The sequence below is a fragment of the Gymnodraco acuticeps genome, unplaced genomic scaffold, assembly GCF_902827175.1.
Source record: "Gymnodraco acuticeps unplaced genomic scaffold, fGymAcu1.1, whole genome shotgun sequence".
NCBI classification, from domain to species: domain Eukaryota; kingdom Metazoa; phylum Chordata; class Actinopteri; order Perciformes; family Bathydraconidae; genus Gymnodraco; species Gymnodraco acuticeps.
Window position 1 is genome coordinate 381,199 of NW_022990938.1, and position 22,781 is coordinate 403,979.

At 40.6% G+C, this 22,781-nt stretch overlaps 1 protein-coding gene across 1 annotated transcript in view; it reads right to left on the reverse strand.

The window, feature by feature from the left end:
- nrcama (neuronal cell adhesion molecule a) overlaps positions 1 to 22,781 on the reverse strand; it is a 62,853-nt gene that overhangs the window by 13,007 nt on the left and 27,065 nt on the right. Inside the window, 16 exon segments of the mRNA XM_034234255.1 lie at positions 1,409 to 1,510; positions 2,177 to 2,206; positions 2,899 to 3,023; positions 3,760 to 3,907; positions 4,004 to 4,170; positions 4,538 to 4,649; positions 4,741 to 4,884; positions 5,066 to 5,197; positions 7,102 to 7,286; positions 7,416 to 7,527; positions 9,988 to 10,158; positions 10,428 to 10,550; positions 11,517 to 11,710; positions 12,142 to 12,247; positions 12,578 to 12,595; positions 13,096 to 13,268. Coding sequence (XP_034090146.1) covers positions 1,409 to 1,510; positions 2,177 to 2,206; positions 2,899 to 3,023; positions 3,760 to 3,907; positions 4,004 to 4,170; positions 4,538 to 4,649; positions 4,741 to 4,884; positions 5,066 to 5,197; positions 7,102 to 7,286; positions 7,416 to 7,527; positions 9,988 to 10,158; positions 10,428 to 10,550; positions 11,517 to 11,710; positions 12,142 to 12,247; positions 12,578 to 12,595; positions 13,096 to 13,189 — 1,963 coding nt within the window. The 5' untranslated portion in view covers positions 13,190 to 13,268.

The window sequence follows — 22,781 nt, forward strand, 5'->3', positions numbered from 1 at the left end:
TAACAAAGCACTTATATACTAATAAAGGACTGGCTTACCTAAAGCCAGTTGAGTAGCACTTGAAATGTTTGGCTCTATGAAACCTGATGTACTTATATGATTCTGTTTTCTTCAAGGTTGTGTCTTCCTGGTCGAATGTACTTATTGTAAGTCGCTTTGGATAAAAGCGTCAGCTAAATGCAATGTAATGTAATGTAATGTAATGTAATGTAAAGAGTAGTAGAGCAGGGAGAGTATTTCTACACTGTGGCATCACTACTTTTACTTCTGTAAAATCTCTGGCTACTTCTTCCACCTCTGGTCAACAGTTACTTATTCCTTAAGCAATCCAGGAGATAATATGTCTCCCTAAAACAACATAACTGACCATGTATTTTTCTTTCAATAGGGATATTACTCGACTATTGGAATTAAGTTGATGGAACATGGAGTTAAAAAGGATCAGAATTAATGCTCAAGTAGTAAATATGATATGTTTAGATTCAAATGTGAGAGGTACAACAAAGAAGATCCTTTCAAGCAGACTTTACTGGACCAAAAGTCTTTTCTGCTGGGTTTATATCCGGAAAAGCATAAATATAGTAAAAATGTCCAAATATTTGTACATAAAGAGGACAGTTTGAGTATTTCTACACTGTGGTATCACTACTTGTTAGAGAATAATTCTGTCTTTACTTCTAGATATTTAACCTTTCTGCCTGTTGACGTTTATCACCAACCCTGAGTCTGTTATCTCCCGTAAGGAATGTGCTAATGCAGTCATATGGTGTTGTTCCCAGTTTTATGACCGGTCAACTCTCGGTCACAGAGCCTAAGAGTATCTCCAGATGTTGGCGATATCTCCAGTGTTCCTAGGTGTTTACGTACCATCCCCCAATATGTGGATTAACTCTCTGTAAACTAGTTAAAAGGTCTACCTAGAGAGAGGCTGGTCAGATTTGACATGGCAACCCACCAGGGCAGTCAGAATCTCTGGCTGCTGTGACTTGTGATGTGAATTTCTCCGGCCGATACTTGTAATAAACAATCAGTGTTTGACATCAAAGCTCCAACTCTCCTCGTGTCTCTCTGAGTCCTGACTCTCCATTGCTGCAGAAGTTTCCCTTACACTACTTTTACATAAGTAAAAGCTCTGGCTACTTCTTCCACCTCTGGTCAACACCGACTTATTTTTTAACCGATCCAGGAGAAAATATGTGTCCCTAAAAATCTAACTGACCATGTATTTTTCTTTCAATAGGGATATTATTTAGTATTCCAACAAAACCAAACATGCATGCTTTAGGAAATCTAAACTATATTGGAACTTTCCTGCATAACAGAGGACTTTTTTAAATGTGGAAATCGTTTTTTGATGTCAGTGACTATTGCGTCTTATCGGCATGGTAACAGTGAAGTGTAGTCTTACTCTCTGTGGGACTGTTGTGTTCGTCTCCGGGCGTCCAGGTGAGCTGAACGCTCCTCGCTGTCTGGTCCGTCAGCTCCAGGTCGGTGGGGGCGTCGGGACTCTCTGCAACACACAACAGAAAAATGAAAAGTCTCTCCCTGGTTTTTGACGAGGAATAGGCCTTGCTACTGTTTGGATTGACAATTTGACAAAAAAAAAAAAAATGGAGGGAAATGTACTTTGATGCACACTGAAGCTTTTTTTTGTCAAAATGTCTATAATCATTTTTTTCAGATAAAAATAGCCATCAAATAAATCTAGACAATGATAAACATGAAATGTATGACCCTGGATTCAATAATAAACCGGAGGCAATTGGTATTTTTTAAAGAATTGTACCAATACACCTTGGTTCCTCTGTTGTATTTCAAAGGGCAGGATTATTTTGTTTAATTAAACATTTTAGATTCATGCTCACTCACACAGGTGTCTCCACTTCTCACTGATTAGACCTCTGCGCATGCTCATAAACACCTGAGAAGGGTCTAATCAGGAAGGTTAAGTGAAAACACCTGTGTGGGCGAGCCCTTTTACAATAACTAGAAATACGACAATAAGAGAAAATGAAAAAAATGGATTCCCTAAATGAAAATCAAATGCTATAATATGGATTAAAGAAAGGAATAAATACAACGTAACTGAAATAACCAATGAGTTTTTACAAACAGAACTTGATGGTTGGGTGGGAATAAGGAAAGCTATGCATCCTAATTTGAGGACATTGTTTACCGTAGACAATAGCTGGAGTAGGAGTAGCCTCTGAGAGAGCGAGAAGCAAGAGTAAAGTACAAGAAGAAGATGTTAGTGAGAGATATTAGAGAACAGCAGACAAGCAGGGAAAATACTGACGACAATTAGATCATAACTGACGCTGCTGCTGTAAAGTTGAAGGGGTGAAAAGCGGTTTGAGTGCATTTCAATAAAGATTTTTGGAAGTAATTGTAAAAAATGAGCAGGGCAGAAGAGAAAGGGAATATTGTGTGCCTTGTGTTGAGTCTAAGTCTTTACATTGTGTGGTTTCACTCTCTGTAATCAAATGGGATCATTTTAAAGTCCTGTAGGAAGAGATAAATGTGGTATTTACAACCTTGTAAGTGGAGATGTTCTGAAAGTTATGTGTTTGCTAATGGTAGAAGTGCGGAGGCCATGAGAGTTCACTCTGTAATACGTTAATGTATTGTAATTTGAGCATTTTATGTGTTTGCATTTCTTGAGTTCTGTTAGCCGTTTGCCAGCTAGCTAATTTTTTAGCCTTGTACACTGAAAAAACTCAAACCTTGACTTCAATTAAATGTATTATGTCAACAAATTTGACATAACTGTATTAGGTAAGACAAAATCAATAATTTGACGTTGAATCAAAGTTTTATCTAAACTTGATATTATTGATATTAACATCTGGTAACCTGTTAAGTTATAACAAAGGACCCCTGAATGCATCGTGAACGTACCGACGACCGTCAGCATGGCACTGGCTGAGTCCTGGTCCAGGGTGGTGTTCATGATGCAGGTGTAGGTGCCCTCATCTTCATCTTCAACGTCTGTGATAGTCAGACTGTCCACGTCCACCTGAAACCTGATGGCAGAGGGTCGAATGGAGAGTTATAATCCTGTGTTTAATGGGATTATTTAAGTGTCTTAAAGGTCCCCTATTATACTGTTTTTCATCAATCAATATATTATAGGTCTCAGATATATACAAACATCTCTCTGAAATGGTTGTTCTCGAAATATCAAGCTTGCAGCATTACCCATAATCCCCTCTGTTTCAGCCCTGTTTCCAAAGTGCTGATTCTCTGTCTGTTACTTTAGATGAAAATAAGGAGCCCCTCCCCACGCCCCTCTGAGAGAGATTTGGTTACAAAGAACACAATGGTGCTCTAGGAGGAGATTCAGGTGATAAGGTGGGGGGGGTGGGGTTACCTTGGTTGGTGATTGGCTAATGGTTACACAAGCCAAAAAATCATTATGACATCATAAAGTGGCCGAAATTTGATCAGCTCATTTTCACAGGTTTTTATAGAAATGGATCAGGACAAAAAGAGAGAGAATCTTTGTTCCTGAAACTTTCAGAGTCTCTTTACACAGAGGGGACACATGTTGATGTAGAAGAGACATGAAGAAGAGGGGACACATGTTGATGTAGAAGAGACATGAAGAAGAGGGGACACATGTTGATGTAGAAGAGACATGAAGAAGAGGGGACACATGTTGATGTAGAAGAGACATGAAGAAGAGGGGACACATGTTGATGTAGAAAAGACATGAAGAAGTGGATTTTGCATAATAGGTGACCTTTAATGTCTTTGTACCTCTCATCTTTAGACACTTCTGTATTGTCCTTGAGCCAGGTCATGGTGGGGATGAGGGAGGGGTCGTGTTTGACTTTACACTCGAACACAGCGCTCATTCCTCTCTGTACTACCTTGTACTCCGGCTGCATCAGGATACGGGTGGGCTCTAGGAGACAGAGAAAATAGGAGTTAATACTAATAAATAACATTGTTTGATGTGGTTATAGAGGCCTTACATATAATGTTTCCCTTCATATCTGACCTTTAACCTCCAGGAAGACGTGGTTCTCTTTGATCCCCAGGATGTTGGTGGCTATGCAGGTGTACTTCCCGCTGTTTAATGGCTGGGCCACATGGATATCCAACGTACCGTTCTCATGGATCACATAAGGGTCGCCATTCTTAACGCTGGTCTGACTGTCTTTAAACCTGGAAGGAAAGGAGGGAGCATTTAATGGAAAACTGGTGGGAAGAAAGGGAAAAATCAACAAGAATTTGAATTTAACTTGCGGTTTGAAGTGAAAACCTGATCTGAATCTGAATAAACTTTATTTGTATACTGTAGCACCTTTCATGCACAAAGCAGCCCTAAGTGCTTTACAGAAAACACAACAACAATATTAAAATAATATTACAATTAATACAGAACAAGATAAAACATCTACAGTGATAATATGTTAAAATAAAACAATTTAAAAAAGAAAATTAAAAATGTAAAATAAAAACTGAAAACAATACAGTAAAACATAGACAATGATACTAGTGACAATCGAAAGTTAACCCAAACCAATCTTACCATGTGATGGTTGGTATTGGCGAGCCAAAGGACGCACAGTGAAGTAACGCAGGGTTGTTGGTGATGACCTGGTACACTCGGTTGGGTGGAGTGAGCACCCTTGGTGGCTCGGCTATGAGAAGAAGCACAACATAAAGTGAATCAGCATCTCTACTGGACTGTATATCTAACATGTACATTCAACTTGTATTGGCTTTACTTACCAAGAACGTTGACAAAAGCGTTTGCCATCAGGTAACCAAAGTCATTGGATGCGTTGCACTGGTAAACGGCGCTGGACCCTGATTGCACATTGCTAAGAATCACAGTGTCATCATCCACCTTCCTACTGTGGTCATCAGGTGCGTCTATTATAAGACAAAATAAAGGTTTTAAGTTTTTAAGAAGCTGTAAATGGAGGGAAAAAACACTGCAGGGATTGGGAGTCCCACTACAGCTGTGTGTGTTTAGGTACATGTCGGGCACTGTGGACATATCTGTGTGCTAGTGTAGAATATCTCTTTGTAAGCATGGCGTCGTTTTACTCACTCTCTATGGGGACTCCGTTGACAAACCAGCTGATCTTGGGTTTGGGTTCTCCGTTGACTCGACAGGTCAGGATGCCGGTCTCGTTCGGGGCGAGGATCAGGTTCCTGGGGGCGCTGACCCAGAAAGGAGCCGCTGTGGAGGACGAGGAGCAAGATTTTTGAGTGACAAAAACAAATTCTGAGCCTTGTGTTTATGATTAAGCTACATGATGAAGCTACATTATATACGTTAAGGGTGCATGATATTAGCATAATGTAACATTAAAGAGCCTGTGACAGCCTCCCAACAACTTTTGTGCAATGAAATATTGGGCTACTAGTCATCTCGAACCGTCAGTTTAAAAAATAATTTGAGATACCGTTCCGATAAATATCAATAATTTCGAACAACGCGGGGAAATTCCTTCGACTCATTTTGAAGTTTTGGGGGATGCCGGAAGTGACGTCAATGCGGGAACGCTTCACTGCGGCGATAGAGCCAAACACGGACAAAGTGTGTTGTTATGCGTATAAATGGTGAATTACTGAGTTTAGGCACGTTAATAGCGTTTTAATGAAGTTGACTACAGTATATTCATATTAGTCAGTGCTTTAATGTCAATTCGGCGAACATAAACATACATGATCGTGGTGAAGATGATTAAATTAGGATTACAAATCGGTAGTGAGAGCTACTGAATTTCCTCCCGTCGGATGTGATATAAAAACAAATCGATTATTTTTGTAGTTGTAAACTCAAGTGGATGAAACTACATTTATTAGTGCTTTCATGTCAATTCGGCGAACATATGATACATTAAATGATCGTGAGGATGATGATTTAAAAATCGTTTGTTTGAGCCGGTCTGCATTTCCTGATGAGAAAACAAACCGATGCTTTTTGTAGTTGTAGTACACCAACATGGATTAAACGTGTGGTTTTTTTACCACAATGTTGGGGAAATTAATGGATAAAATGCACAGATTATTATTATTATTCCCACTCCGATCAGGACACTAGGTCCACCGTTTCCCCGCAGCGAGGCTCCCCCCGTTGACAGTTTACGTGGGCTGGGCTGGGTGCAGTGGCGGACCGGCCATCGGGCCGGTACCGAAGTGGGACGGTCGGATAAGTCACTAGCACATCCTCCACTCCCCCCCGTTGACAATTTACTCGCGGTACCGAAGTGGGCCGGTCGAGAGTCCCGGGATGATTTTTAGTCCCATTCCACCACTGGCTACATGACCGTATGATCGCCCATATTGACGCACCTAATTCCTAAACTTCTAACAGATACAACATAAACCGATCCTTCAGCCTCATATGAGCTCTCAGACACGTTCAAAATTAAACTGTCATCGCTGTCTGAGCTTGCTGCTGTGTGCACCATCGTGCGTTTACATGCAGATGCTGGGATCCTGAACGGTGCAGCTGGAGCGCTGTGCCCGCAATGACGTCACACATAATTTGGCGGGATTTGAAGAATCCCCGAGAAGATCCAGAAAATGGTCAACATTGAAGGGCAGATTAATGGTTATCAAAGTACAAATATCCAAAATCAGTTCAGTAACGGTTTTCAAGGGAACAATATTTACTCAAATTGATGGGTTTGGATGATGAGGGAAACTCGTGTCACAGGCTCTTTAACTTGGATCTGACTAATAAGATATTTTCATTAAAATAGAATCTGATGATGAATGTTGAGCATTTTGTTTTGCCGGCTTGGTTGATTACCAACTACTGTTAATTTAGTCAGTTTTCATTAAAATGATATTAAAATGTTTGTTATGTGTCAAATGTCCTGTCAGTTATTTTTCATATTAGGTCAGCTTTATCCAGTTTTTTTTGTTTGTTCATTTGACACTCTAGTCTAGGCCTTTTAAATCTTATCTTAATCAAAGAAAACTGTAAAAGTCTAAGAATCCAAGATACCAAAAGTGTTTATACAAATATTTGTTGTCAAACAGCTTTTCAATTGACCTTAAATTCTTATGTAGCGAAAATATCTACTTGATGCACCGATTGAAACGAATGAACAACCAGGTGAAGCTGCTTACCTTTGACGGTGACTTTAATGATGTGGTAAGCAGTGCCCAGGTTGTTTGTGGCAGTGCAGCGGTAATCTCCCCCGTCAGCTTCATTCACCTCAGAAACCTTGAGGGTTCTCTTAAAGTTATAGAAGGACGTCCTGGTGCTGGGCAGCTCTCCTCCGTCCTTCTGCCAGGACATCTCTGGAGAGGGCCTGTCACAGAGGACATACAGGATGTTTGTTGTTCTGCTATTTCTACATTCTGTGCTGTCATATACATTTAGTTTTGTCATTGTTGTAAAACTGTTTCTGTCTCCATGTTATTTATAGATTCCTACTTACAGGCCGTCAGCAATGCACTCCAGCTCCAGAGTCTCTCCTCTCAGAACCATCTTGGTGCTGGTGGCACCAAAAGGCGTCATGAACCCGGGGCGGCGCTCCCCCTCTGGGCTGTCTGAAGACACGAGGACACACAACCACATCAGAACCACTCTGATACACAACAACAAATGGTAACCATGGATGAAACCACAGGCTCAGAGGGCCATTTTTATTCTCATGAAGGAAAAGTGGATGTCAAAGTGAATAGGATAATAAATGAGATGACCCAACATGTTTTTTTTTCAGTAGAGCCTTATCATATTCTATATAAGCAGCATCCTCAGAATCAGAAAGCATGGGGGTATCTCCCTGAGAGGGGTAGCTGTCGGTTTGTTGCTATGGCAACATGGGGCCTTATCTTGGCTAAAATCAACCCACTTCCAAGCCTCACATACATTCCTAATGGAACGATATACATTTCCTCAGCTGGAAAGGTCAGATAATACAGATAATGATCCCCTTCCACTTCAGGATGTGGACAAAGAGCAATGTCATGTTATAATAATAATAATAATAATAATAATATCATGCTTCACATGTCGCCATCTTGGATAACAATTGAGGGCTTTCTTGATGCAGATCAGTCCAGAGTGTGTTTATGATACCTGGGGAGATGCAGTTAGTTGATATTTAATGTTATACATGCTTTGAATGTGGCTTACAACATCCTGGGCTTTTGAGATTGCGGATACTAACCCTAAAGGCAAGTTTTTTTTATATTCACCAACATCTTCATCATCAGACCCGCAATAATCACAATAAGGCTGCACTATTTGAGGAAATTATGTGATCACGTTTATGACCATGCATGTGCCATGTAAATATAAACAGATTTGAGTTAGGATGCAATATGTCAATAAATATTCAAATACATGGACATTTATATTATTACCATAATTAAATGATAAGAGAATTATTGGCAAATAAGCTAGAGCCAAATTGGCTTTATTTGTAAAAATCCACAGTTTCAGAGCTTTTATTTTAGTTAATAATTGTAATCAGCAAGAACTAAGGAAATTAAATTATGTATTTTTTCTTACATCTCAGCCTTTTTGTATCCTTATAAGGAACAGGTAACTATTGTTATGGAAATAATTGTCATAGACGCCAAGATGTGACATACAGGACAAACCTTGATGTCTGTTTACCTTCTTTAAGGACACAGGCTGCTTAGCCAATAATGTTATTGTTCCCATTCTGTGACCGGTCAATACTGGGTCACAGATGGTCTGTGTTGTGGGTACACTGGGACATTTCCTTCTCTGTATTTGTGGACTCCAAGGTGAAATCTTCGAGGTCATAAGTGTCCGACGCAAGTAGCTCAGTGTTCCCACACTGTTTAGGCTATCTTCTCAAATATGTTGTTTACTCTCTGCGAAACCAGTTAGATGGGCTGGCAAGAGAGAGGCTCTCCAGAATTGACGTGGCAACTCTACCGTGAAGTCAGAACCTCTGACTCTTGGACTTGTGATGTGAATCCTCCGGCCGTTAACTCCAAATAAACCACCAGTGTTTGACATCAAAGCTACTGCTCCTACCGTGTCTCCTTCCTGAGTCGGTGACTCCCACAGCATAGCTACACAGAAGTTTCCTCTACAACTATTAGTTATGGATGTCTTAGTACAGTGTACTGAGTTCTCCCTCTCTGTTGCTTTTAGTACTGCTAAAATACAGTAAAGGATATTTTTTACAACATTCTTTCATCACACAAATTAAACATTGAAGTGAACACAAAAGCTACTAATACAAAAAACGTCATACTCTCTTTTAACTAACTAAAAAATACCGTAATCGGCAATTCTGCTGTCTTTAACAACGTGTTTATTGCAAAAGCTGACATTGCGATGATGATAAACACTCAATATATTGAGCAGCCTTACTACACAAAAACTGTCAGGAGAGAGATGAGAGATGAGAGGAAGAGTTTGTTAATAGAGTTGAAGGTGAGTGTGTGTTGGGTACGGTGAGGTAAAAGCAGGGCTGGGGTCACGTGAGGGGGCTGAATGGGAATAAACCAGCAGCACTCACCACTATAGAAATCAGTGACATTGTATAAAGCAGCCACAGTCTCATTCATTGTTTCCACTGTAATATAACAGAAAAGCATAAGCATGCAAAGCTAGGAAAGAAAACAGGAAATGGGTTATTTTACAATTCACCAATGCATTAGCTAATGCATTAGCTTGTGCAAAGTGCATTGTGGGAAGAGTGATGAGAAATTGTTGACAAATTATGGGTATAGCACTACAATAAAGACATTGTTATACCACTAGAAGCACTTTATAAAGCTTAGGGAAAAACAGCAAAACTGAAGCTAATGCAGTTTTGCAGGGACTCATGGATTTAAAACAATAGTAATTATAAATTCTGTTGATCAGAAAATGTGAAAAAAAATGCATTTAAATGTGCCATCAAGGGGACATTTTTTGCAATAATTAGAAAATAAGAATGAAAATACACAATCAGAAAGCTTAAATGTGCAAATATTACATTTTTGTTTTAATTTTGCAGTGAAATCAGTGTCTTGACTTACTGTCCAGCACGGTGACGGAGATGGGCTGCTTCTGCTGGATGGTTTGTGTGTGAGGGAAGCGTGCGTAGCAGATGTAGTCGCTCCTGGTGTCTTCTGGGAGAACGTTGGAGAAGTACAAGTCTCCATTCAGAGCCTGGGACACACGCTTATCCAGTTGGAGCCTCTGGAAGTCTGAAGGACGGGGAGACAAAGGTTAAACACGGAATAAAGAACAATATGTAAGCACCTTTTTTAAATGTTGTTTTACAACCAAAACATATTTGCTATTTCATAAGGTCAGTGAAAGCTTTATTTTTCATCTATTCTCGGGTCGCCATATGCTATAGTGACTAAATGCTGAATTTGCAGTCTGCAATCCTTTGTTTGTGTATTCTATAGGGTCTGGGAATTCTCCCTCCATGTAGCATGTGTTCATATATGTATAAATGCAAATGACTCACTGTTATCCATCCAGAAGATGACCGGAGGGGGCAGCCCAGCAGGGGGTCGGCACTGCAGCACCAGGGAGACCCCCATCTGCACCACGATGGCCTCATTCCTCTCCTTCGACCACAAGGGGGACCCTGCGAGTCACACAAACATCAAACAAAAGGCACTGGAGGCTTCCCATAGATTCTCAAACAGTGTGGATCACATGAATACATAGATGTAAAAGTGGCGCGATTTGCTCGGAAGCTAGATATATAAGGAACAAAGTTTAATTCCAGACATTTCGGAAAAATGGAAAAAAAAGCTTGTGATTAACAGCTCAAAAAAACATATAAAAAATGTATCATATTGATGATGTTGGAGCGCAAGCCTTTAGAGCAGTGCTTCTCAAAGTGTGGTCTGCGTACCACTGGTGGTCCGTGAGTATATTGGTAACATTTCACATTTGAAATAAATTAATTAATTTGAGTTTTCCGCACTCTCCCGGGAATATCTCCGCAATGGAGCGAGCTTAAGTTTCACTTTCGATTGCATGATATAGCCCAGCGCAACACCTTCATCACACATGTTGCCACTTGATTGTACAATTTTCAGGCGATTTGTAATCTGTTCTAGAAAAACGATGTGATTTTGGATATTTGTGGAGTTAGGTGGTCCGCGAGTGTTTTTTTATTGGTTAAGTGCTCCTTGGTATGAACAAGTTTGAGAAACACTGCTTTAGAGTATTTTCCTTTTTTACAGAAACCAGAACTTGTATGTATTGTTTGTTAACTCCGTGTTTTTATTCCGTTCCAAAATGTAATTGGATATTTTTTACAACATTCTTTCATCACACAAACAAAAAAATTGTAGTGAAAACACAAGCTACCAATAAAGGAAATGTCATACTCTTTTTCTACTAACCAATAATCCCTTAATGTGCAATTCTGCTGTCTTTAACAACGTGTTTATTGCAAAAGCTGACATTGAGATGATGATAAACACTGAATATATTGAGCAGCCTTACTACCCAAAAACTCTCAGGATAATTGGTTCTTCGTTGGTCGATGCAACAGTTGTACAACCCTACCCTAATCCAGACACACAACCAGAGTTCTTACTGGACTGCCTGATGACGATGCTGTTGGACACCGCGGTGCCGTGCTCGTTGTGTGCCGTGCACTGGTACGTTCCCTCGTAGGCCTCGGCCTTCTCCCCGCTGATGTCGATGACCAGAGTTCCTGAGCCGGGCTTCATCAGGACTTTGGGGTCTTTCTCTTCATCAAAGTGGGTCCCATTTCTTGTCCATGAGAAGCTAGGATCAACAAGGAAGATAATTAGCACTTGATTTTCTAGGCCAGAAGCCACGAGGAAACACAAAAGAGAGGAAATTACGAAGCAGGGAGTTTGGGGGATTGAAAAACTTGAAATCGTCTAAATTACCCCGACAGATGTTTTTGAAGTGGTGTCCATGACAACTGTCGCTATGGCGATTCATACAGTATTTCCCCAATGCTCAAGAGATGCCCTCAAAATAAATCTTTAATTTCACACATAAAACGGAATGGAAACAGATGGCTCTTAATTGCTGAAACTCTCAGGTTGATTCTTTGGCATGACATCATTTCACAAGCTTTTGTCCCTGAATTATGCCGTTATTTAAAAAATAAATACATGTTATTGACTTGGATTTGTCTATACATGTACTCTGTTACATTGAGAAGTGAAGAGGCGCGTTTGTCTCACCTGGGATGAGGCTTCCCTTTGGCCTCACAGTGGATGACAATGTTCTCCCGCGGATCAAAGATGTAATCCTTCGGGGACTGTAGCGTTATAGTGGGGGGTTGGGGCACTGGAGGAACATGAAAGGAAGTAAACTTCATACACATACAGGGAAATGCATGACACTGGGGGTGGGGTTATAGAATCCAAAAAATGCATGCAGCAAGCGTCACACAATCATATTTTAACACCGTCTGCAAACAGCTATCTGTTCTGATAGCAACTTACCAGTCCATGAACTGACATAAGACAAGCATCACTCCAAAAACAAGCAAGTCACTTCACACTGAAACACTGTTGAGATAACTGCATGCACATCTAACATTGCTAGAACACACCAAAGCAAGTTTTTAGTGCAAAAAAACTCTAGGAAGTCACAGCAGTGTTCGAGGCAACTTACATCCTTCCAGTACTTTAGCTTTTTGTCCACCATGACAGGCCGTACCACAGTGATAGAATATTGAGGAAAGGTGTTAGTTTTGGAAAGGAGTAGAGCACAGGTTCAGGTGATAAAGTCGCACGTTCAAGTATTTTTAAGCATTTTGTTGAGCCTGCCTGAAGCTTGGGAGAGATTTCCCTCTTTTGTCGTGAATACTTTTACGGCTTCATCGGGCAGGTACAAGTAATGCAAGAAAAGTAGTTGAAGACATAGGGAAACGGAATTCTTAAAAATGTCATTTCATAATTTAAAGCTGGAAATGTGAGTCCATGCCGAAACATACAAAGCGGAAACACAATTAAAAAACTGCTGCATTATGACATTGTTACCCAATACGAAGAGTTAGATAGAATTGAAATAACAGTTTTCAAGAGCTCAAAGCTTTAATGATAATGCAATAGTTGATTCAAAACGTTTTCTCCAAAATGTACTATTATGGTAATCCTAGTAAAAGGGATATCCATAAGAACAATGCTTACGATCAAGAGGCACTTCCAGCGCCGAGGTCATGTGACTCAAGAGTGTCAATAGCACTGCTCCGAAACCCGGCACCCACTTCCTGTTCCTGTCCATGGTTGGCTGTCAGGATGAAAACCTTTTGTCCAGATTCAACGACTCAATCAAGGCCGTCAACGGAGAGTCTGGATCCACACTACAGAGAGGAACAAGTATATATAACAATTACCACCGGGGACAGTTTAATGTTAGTGTTGAATTTAGTTTAGGCAACGTGATCACTTGAATTGATCAATTAAAGTGTAGACAAGACTCCTATTATGTTTTCCCTTTCCTTTGTTCACTTCTGTGACATATAACATCACTATGTAATACTAGCGCTGCTATTGGCTAGCACTCCAGCTCGTTGTACGTGGTAAGCTAAGGGGCAGGACATTTCGGACACACAAGCGGTTGACCAATCATAACAGAGTCGGCCAGCAAACCAATCAGAGCAGACTGGGCTCTGGTTTCAGACAGAGGGTGAAAAGAGGTGCTGCAGCACAGGCAGTATGAGAAAAATAAAGAACTGTTGAACATTAAAGAATGGAAACATGTCACATTAGAGACACTACATACTAATATGGACCTGAAAATGAGTAGGGCACGATGAATATCACCAAATCATAATGGAAAGGTTACTTTTCTGCAAGTTTATTGACATTCTTAAAGCTAAACAACCAACCAGGGCATGTAAGTCATGGATCAAAAGTCATCCTGCCAAGGTCATAACCATCCTGCACTTCAGTCTCTATTCTAAAAATAAGACCCTAACTCGTAGAATTTGTCAGTTGTATGGAGTTTTTAGTAATTGCAGCATCCACATTGCATTGCACTTCTTACTAGAACATCCCATGAGCATCACTGAGAGGCCGCGTGTTTGCCTGTAAACATATGGCATGTGAGTGCGCTCGGCCGGAACAATCACAACTCTGCCGCGGAGATACAGCTGAACACAGCTTGGCACATGCATGCACAAACGCCACATTAGTGAAAGCAACTTTTGTCAGTGCGTCATACAGATGGAGTTACACATGAGTGCAGGCCCGCCAGCGCTAGCTTCTCTTACGTGGTTCGTTAAAAAGAAACGCAGATTGCAACGTACTGCCGTCACAAACACAAAGAACCATGTTGGCGTTAATGGGATTCTGTGAGTGTGTGTGTGTGTGTGTGTGTGTGTGTGTTTGTTTTCCCCTTGCATGTGCTCTGTCTTGCAGTAAGTGAGCCTTTGTCACATGTGGATTAGCCGGCATTAATTTATTAGCAAATTGGTGATATATCACTGCACCAATGGCATCAAGATACTGCTATGCATTTAATATGTTTGATGAATGTCTCGGTCTTCTAGACAATAGGGTACATTAATAAATGGTTGTAGGTCGTTTATTACCATTGCACGAGCTGGTTGGACTCTACCAAGTAGTTTGAGGCTTTCGAAAGCTATGCTCATAACGATGACATTCAAATTCTAAATCAACATTTTTGCATATCAATTATTTCTGTTCAAGCCTAGTATTTCTACAGTAACAAAATAAGCCTTATTATGCAATTATAAGTATAGGCACTGGATTGAAAAGCTTATTTTTTTGTATTGCCTGAAGCAAACAACAAAGGTTGCTGACGTCATAGGGAAGGTTGTTAGGTTATGATGTGAAAAAAGCAGAGGCCATTTTCCTGTAACTCCAACACAACACATGAGAACACTTGCAGTAGCTACGGTAAAAAAGTCAGATACATTTCAAAGAGAAAATAATCCTAAAGAATAGAATTGGGAGAGATGAAACCCTCTTTAATGGTCACACATGCAGAGCACACAGAACACACAGTGACATGTGTTCTCTGCTTTTAACCCATCCTAGTACCAGGAGTCTAGCACTAGGAGCAGTGGGCAGCTATTGTACAGCGCCCGGGGAGCAATGGGAGTGAGGGGGGAAGGGGGGTGTCCGGTGCCTTGCTCAAGGGCACCACAGCAGGGCAGGAGGTGAACTGGGACCTCTCCAAGTAGAAGTCCACACTCCATATTTAGGTCTGGTCGGGGACTTGATACATAAAAAAAAGATATATTTGTACCTAATCTGCCGAAATATTCTGTTTCAATCCATATACAGTATGTTGGCACATATTTCAACGTGGATGTCCAACAGCAACATCGATTAGATGTATATAACTATAACAAAAGAAAGAAAATCGCCAATTTTTGGAGGTTGATGACAAAAATAAGACAGCAGACATTTAGGCTTCATTAAAAAAAAAACTCAACAAAAGCTTTGAATGCAGAGATAGGTCACTGAGTGCAAGGCCTGGCTGAATCACAGTAGCCAGAGAGAGAGACAGTAACTCATGGATTTGGAGGTGGAGCAGTGTGCTGCTGTCAGGTAAATGCTCAGTCCATCCTGAAGTCTCCATTATTCATGACGAGCACATGCATCTGTGCACGTTTATTATAAACCCACAAACACGTGTGGTTACACAGTCAGAACACGGTGGGCTTGGAGTCTTCATTTAAAGGTAAAACTATAGGAGTCACTGTGACGTCTCCACTCTGCTGGAGAGGAATGTAGCGTGTCTGATGACATAGGCCATAGGGAGATTATAATGAACACACACACAGGAAGTAGTGTGTCAGACTTGATCTAGCTGAGTGTGAGCTAATACATCCCCGGGACACGGCTAATTACGCGGACACATCCTATTGGATATCGCTCTCACTAGTTAATCGAGAGGGAAGTCCACACAGAGAGAGAGAGCAACACAATGTTGTCTGCTGAATGCGTTAAATGCAGGCCAGGCATGCTAAATCTACTAATCTCATTGTGGAAAAAAGGCAATTTGATATCATGCAAATGTAATAGCCCATCTTCAGATTAATTACACTAATGACAATGTGTCAGCTTTGCTCCATGCTGCTGCAGAAGAAATGACCTCCCCCACAGCGGTGCATTAAGCTATGCTGGACCTCTGGCCATGTTCTCCCTGAAGCCCATTCACATTCATAGGACTTTTTGTCTAAAAGGTAATGGGTGACAAAAAGAGAAGGGGTGATGGCCGATGGAAATTGAGGAATGGAATGAACATAAGGGTAAAATGAAGAGGACATTTAAGAAAATGCTGTAGCCTTAGGGAAGAGTTTGATAGGAGGCATGTACAAAATGAATGGCTGCATTAGTTGCTTTCCTGGTCTCCTTTTGAAGGAGTGTCCGACCAATAACTACAATTATTTGAGAAAAGAATTGTAGTCATATGTTTTGGGTCAATCACTATTGATAGACGGCTAAGCAGTGTGGTTAAAATCATTGATTAGTAAATACAAAAACAACAACCTAGAAACAAGATATTTTGAGGAATACACCTATTCCCATTGTAGCAGAGAGCAGCGACCATTTCTCTTAGGTTTTTGTATATATTTAACAATAAATATACCATTAATTTGTTCAATTTGGTTGTAGTAGGCCAATTTATGGAATGGTAAAGTGATGTGATCGTTTGCAATCTGCAGTAGAAATAGTAGTTAAGTGTTCATTCATATATTTTCTTTAAATAAATTTGAATTTAAAAATCTACTACTCAGGGAAGAAGGCCTACTAGTTTTAATTAGGCCAAATTAATTCACAGTATCTATTACAAGCACTTTTGTTCATGTGTAATCCATAATAAAATATAAAATTATAGTTGGATCTTTGTATCTTATTATTATTAGCAGAGAACATTTTATGTTTTTACAACAATTAATCCTACCAATATAGATGGGAACCGGGTTGGGGGGGCCCGAAAATATTTCCAATTACCCAAGGGGGGCCCGACTGAAAACGTTTGGGAACCACTGCTCTAGAGGCTATATTGACCAACGGATCACGGGAAGAAACACACATATTAAGTTAATCTTTAAGTAGTTAATAATTATTGTGTGTGTGATGGCTTGTGGGCAGGTCATTTCTTATCCTCCTCCTTTCCTCTCTTCTCTGACATAGAGGTCAAAGAGTCGCTTTATCGTTGTCTCTTTGTTTTTTTCACTTCCTGTCTTCCTTCCTCTACATCACCCTTTCATTTTGTTTTATCCCATCACTCCTTAAAGTGAAAACAGACAACTCCTCTAGTGTTTCCGTGTTCCAAGCCTTGCAACAAAGAACATTTGATTTTGTCAAAATAAATGTATTCCACATTTTCCTATTTTAATCAATCGCCCACCATCATTTGCTTCTGGGGATAGTTGCTGCAACGACACTACAATTTTACTCTTTTGTAGTTAGGAATAGTTACTGACCGTTATCACGGAAAAAAGGGGCTATTCTCTCCAATTGTTGACGCACTGATTTTGTGCCGTAAATCAAGCCTCAACTTAACCAGGGACATTTTACCCCGTGGAACAGCTGGACCACTTGGAAAAAAACAAAACTTACTTAATTATTATGACAGATTGCATTTTGATAGGTAAGGAAGGTGTTGGTTGGATTGGATGTGTAAAACTGACATTTTAATGGATGATAATGGCAGTCACCACTATCTGCCCACAAACAGTCAAACTCTTATCCTTACACAATCTCCAAAATCAACATTAACATTGAGAGTTTGCAATGATACCCTTGGAGTCTTCATTAAAGGATGAGTCAAACTGACCCACTACTATACAGAAAGCTATTAAACTGCACCACACAGCCATTATATAAGCGCTTATGAAAATGTAATTCAGAGTTAAGGTCATTCAGCAGCCATACCTCTGAATTAATCTACGCATTTCACCATATATTGACTTATATGTTCTAACCTCAATCTATAACCTCATTTGCTTTGTGCATGTGCATGTGTACTGAAGATTTTAATGGACTATTGAAACTAAATGGCTGTATTTAGGGACTATATCTTGTTAAACATTATCTGGCAGTAGCTCACTGTAACTACCAAGACATAATGGACTTATCCACAATGTTAATAAATGTATCTGTTCATTTTGAATGGTTTCTATCTCATGTGCACAGCTGCTTTATACATTTAAACGTTAAGGACATTTCTAATAAATAAAAGTGGCCCTGTTAGAAATTAAAATCAATGTTGATATGGCGTAATTTGAATGAAATACACTGTATTTAATCTAAAAACCGAAGATTCACACATGACTTAAGCCATCTGTATGTCAAATATGTCTTATATGTCTTAAATGACATGATGAATTGGAAATGGGGGACCCTGATGTAAACAAGACGAAAGTCTTTCTCTGGTCTGCATCCCCTTAACAATTGTATGTTTTGAGCTGTACTGTACTGTACCCAATATACAAGCTGTTAATAAACTTTTCAATCAATCAATCAATCAAACTTCCGGTTTTCCGCTAGTACATTTCGTCATTTCCGGTTAGCATTAGCATGTGGCGAAATGCTACGTTTTCAAAACCGTGAATTGAAGGTGAAATTACGTGATGTTGTACCCTAAACACACTGGGTTTAACACTCTTTTATTGACGCTGAAATCATGTTTATTAGGGAATGTTTAAATAACCACAGACACCAGAATGATGTAATTTAGCAACAGAAAAAGGCAGGAATTGCATTGGACCCGCCCCCCGACGAGGCCGGCCAATAGGAGAAGACCTCAGATGACAACAGGAAGAGCAAGCCAAGAATCGACCTCTTCTTCATGCTTCTTCTCCCTGACCTCGGCTGACCGGACACATCGGCAGAGAGCCTCCGCTTGCAATTTCATTTGTACACCACCGCATCTTTTGTGTAATTAAATGCTGTTAACTTTTATAGGTTTCCCTTGACTCTTTTCAGTGTGTCCTGCTCTCAGGGTTCAATAATTACTTACAGCCCCTATATCTTGAATAGAGATGAGATAGGACTTTGAATATATTGCATGCTCAAAATATAACCAGAGGCAACAATCCTCAACAACATAGTATGACGTGAAGCCTGCTGACACAAACGCAACATTCTTCCTGCCTCTCAGTTGCAAACCCTGAAGCTAGGAGCTAAGTTGGTCACTACGCAGCCTTCAGTCAAACGGAGAGACACTGAAGCATGGCAGCCCGACTGAACAGATGAGGGGGGAGGCAAAGGGAGGCAGGGAGCAAATTATAAAACACAGTCATCTGCAGTCACATCAGATGAAGTCAAAAGACTCTATTTAGTTTCCAGGCTGCGATTTCACTCCTTTGGGTAGATAAATGAGCACATGCATCATAACATACTACCCACACTACACTTAACTAAATGGATTTCATCAAGTGTGAGTGTCTCCAGGATCCAGGTAACTAAATAAGGAGCTGTGAGTCCCCACAAACAGAAGGAGGGAAAGCCTGAATGTGAAGCCTCTGTAACTGCCACTTCACCAGTGACATTTGAGAGTGCTGACGTCTACACTTTCAAAAATAACACCCTTGTAATTGTACTCGTAGTTGATTCAAAGGGAGCTAAACCCCCTTAAACTAAACAGATGGTGGGAAAGGAAAAGCAGGCAGAGACGTCCTATTCTAAAAAACACAAACAATACAGACCATTGCTTTTTACACCGAACAACGCCTCTGTGCAGCTAACGCCTGAGGTGACAACTAACCACACTTTTTTCCAAACCAATCCTGCTTTCATGTGTTAAAAATATGTCCTTGTGTATGTCCGGCAGGGCATATTTCATTTTCTAGTGTAGATAGCATAATGGTTCCTTTTTAAGAGAATACACATAGAGAGTATAAAACAAAAAACAGCTCTCAGTCCTTGTTACCGTTTCTGTCAATTTGATAACTTTATTAGCTGATTACACTGTCTCTTCTTCCCCTTATACTTCTTACTGTCTTCTTCCTTGACAAACCCCCATCAAGCAACCGAACAAAATCTCATTTGTGCTACAGACAATAGGTGGATAATATTACATGTTTTCTTCTCTTTGAAAGTAAGGAGAGACATTATATGAGGGATGGGAATAAAGCGCGTACACTAAAGCTAAAGTGAGGCTTTGCACTGTGTTATGAAAGGTATATTTTCACTTAAAAAACACTTGACACTCAAAAAATCCAGAGGTGAGGCGTGGAGTAAAAAAAGACAATAACTTCCAGTGAGGCTCAGGTTATACTTGCCTTACTGGTTTATTTCCATGGAAATGTTCTAAGGGGCGGGACATTTCTAAGTGGTTGACCAATCACAACAGAGCTGGCCAGCTCACCAATCAGAGCAGACTGGGCTCTGGTTTCAGACAGAGGGTGATAAGAGGTGCTGCAGCACAGGCAGTATGAGAAAAATAAAGAGCTTTTTGAACATTAAAGCATGGAGACATGTCACAGTAGAGACACCAAACAGAAATATGAACCTGAAAACGAGCAGCATAGGTTATTGAGCGATAGAATTATTAACAAAGCACTTATATACTAATAAAGGACTGGCTTATCTAAAGCCAGTTGAGTAGCACTTGAAATGTTTGGCTCTATGAAACCTGATGTACTTATATGATTCTGTTTTCTTCAAGGTTGTGTCTTCCTGGTCGAATGCACTTGTAAGTCGCTTTGGATAAAAGCGTCAGCTAAATGTAATGTAATGTAATGTCTTTAAGAGAGCGTCATGATATGACTGCTGATTTCAGGAAGCTACATTGGAAGTTATTGTAAGAAGAGCCTTCATTACACTAACACCACTTCCTTGGGGTGAAAGGACAGAACCGACAGCCTCTTTGTCTCCATAAGCCCCCAAACCGGATCACACACAGCCACCAAAATCAAAACAAACTATCAACACACACGCACACACATAGATAGATACACAGAGGGCTTTCCCTTTTCAAGCATCAGTTGTTCTAGCACCATCCGCAGAATCCCCCAGCAGCGCCTGCTATTCTCTGAGGCTTTGTGAAGTGCTGATGGTCAGCATGCCACCGCCCCCTCCCTCCAGCTGCACCTCTACAACCACCCCACGGGGGCTTTTGTCCTTCATGTTGTTTACCACTGTGATAACGCTGAAACGGCAGGGGTGTTCTAGGGCACATCGTGATGCCTTTAGCGATCAAAAAAGGCTGCTATATTTCAAGAGGATATACTTCTTTACCGTATCACAGAGCACATAGGAATGATAGTAAGGAAAATGCACTCAGACATGGTGGGATAATACGCGTTTGATACTCATGCAATACTGTTTAGAAATATACTTCTACCATCCAGTGTCCAAAAAACAAGATGAATTCAAGGGAAAGGGGCAGCGTCGTCTGAGTCTTACCTGATTTATCCTGATTAAAATATAGTTCTTATGCCTTTTTTCAAGGACACTTTTGACTGCGCATAGGTATCTCAAAGAGAACTTAAAGAACATACCAAGGAGATACGATATAGGACATCTTAATGGTTGTTTTATTGCAATGCAAACAATACAGCATTAGTGCTATGCTCCTCCCTGATATTAAAAACACTATGAAATAATGACAACAATATAAAACAAGGTCATAATATAAAGAAGGTCACCAATAAAAGGAAGATCGACAATATCAAATGAGGTCAAGTAAGGTGTTTTTGATAGACAAATCCAATCCAATCCAATCCACTTTATTTATATAGCACAGTTTAAAAACAGAGGGTTTGCCAAAGTGCTTCACAATGAACATAACATTATAATAAAATATAATATTACACGAATAGATAAAAAGCAGCATGTGACGTGAAGAAGTCCTGGATGATGAAAGTTTTGTTTGCGATCGATCTCGCATTTATCAGCAAGCCTTTAGTTGGAACCGGGGCAACAGTCGCGTGAGTTTCACGACCCAGCGACCGAAGGTTGCGGTGGTTCACTCCATCAGGGGGGGAGAGGCGAGACCACTGGGGGCGCAGGATATGCAGATCTTGAGTCGGGTCAGCAACAGGTACCAGCCAGGTGCCGACCATGGCAAGGGGACGTCGGGAGGCCAGGCGGTGAAAACAAGGTCCATATTCCGGGGGAAAAGGGTGCTGAGCCAGCTCAGGAGACCACGCTAGCCACTCTTTCACCCTAACCAGCCGGCCACTGCGTGTGCCTCGGCGTCTGCGTCTTCGGGGTAACGAGGGCCCGGCCCGCAGTAGGTGTGCAGGTACATCCGATAGAAGGGGGGGAGGGGGGGTGTGTCCACCCTGGCCAAACTTCGCAAAAAAGCCCACATTTTCCTTGATCTTAAGCAGCTCGGGTCGGTTGTATACTAACAGAGAGTCTATGGTCCTTGTCACTGAGCAAAACAGACACAGAACAAACACTAGTACTAAAACAGACATGCTTGGACGGCCTGCCAGACAACCCGGCGCCAAAGTATACACATAATAATAAGTAATAGCAGCCAACAATCTATCATGTATGAATGTTAACAGATTTGCTTTTAACAGCTTTGCTTTTAACAGTATTAAAAAAAATCATCTCACACCTGTGTCCACCCTTTGCTCTGTCAAAATGATTAAAAAGCTCACTCTAAAGTATGATGATGAAATAAATCATTCAAATGACGGTACACTGGGACTGGAATGGTTTTGAAACGTGATAATTGTTCGAAAACTAAGCACTGGACTGAACCATGCCTAACCTATCTGAAGCCATTACTGACTGCTGCCATTAAAATGTACTTCATCTGACGTCCAATCATAGCACTGGGATATTTTGACGACAGCACATTGCATTTTTCACACAGCGAAATGGCATTTTGCCGGGCGTATGGACGTGTTTGATATCTGTCGGGGGGGTTG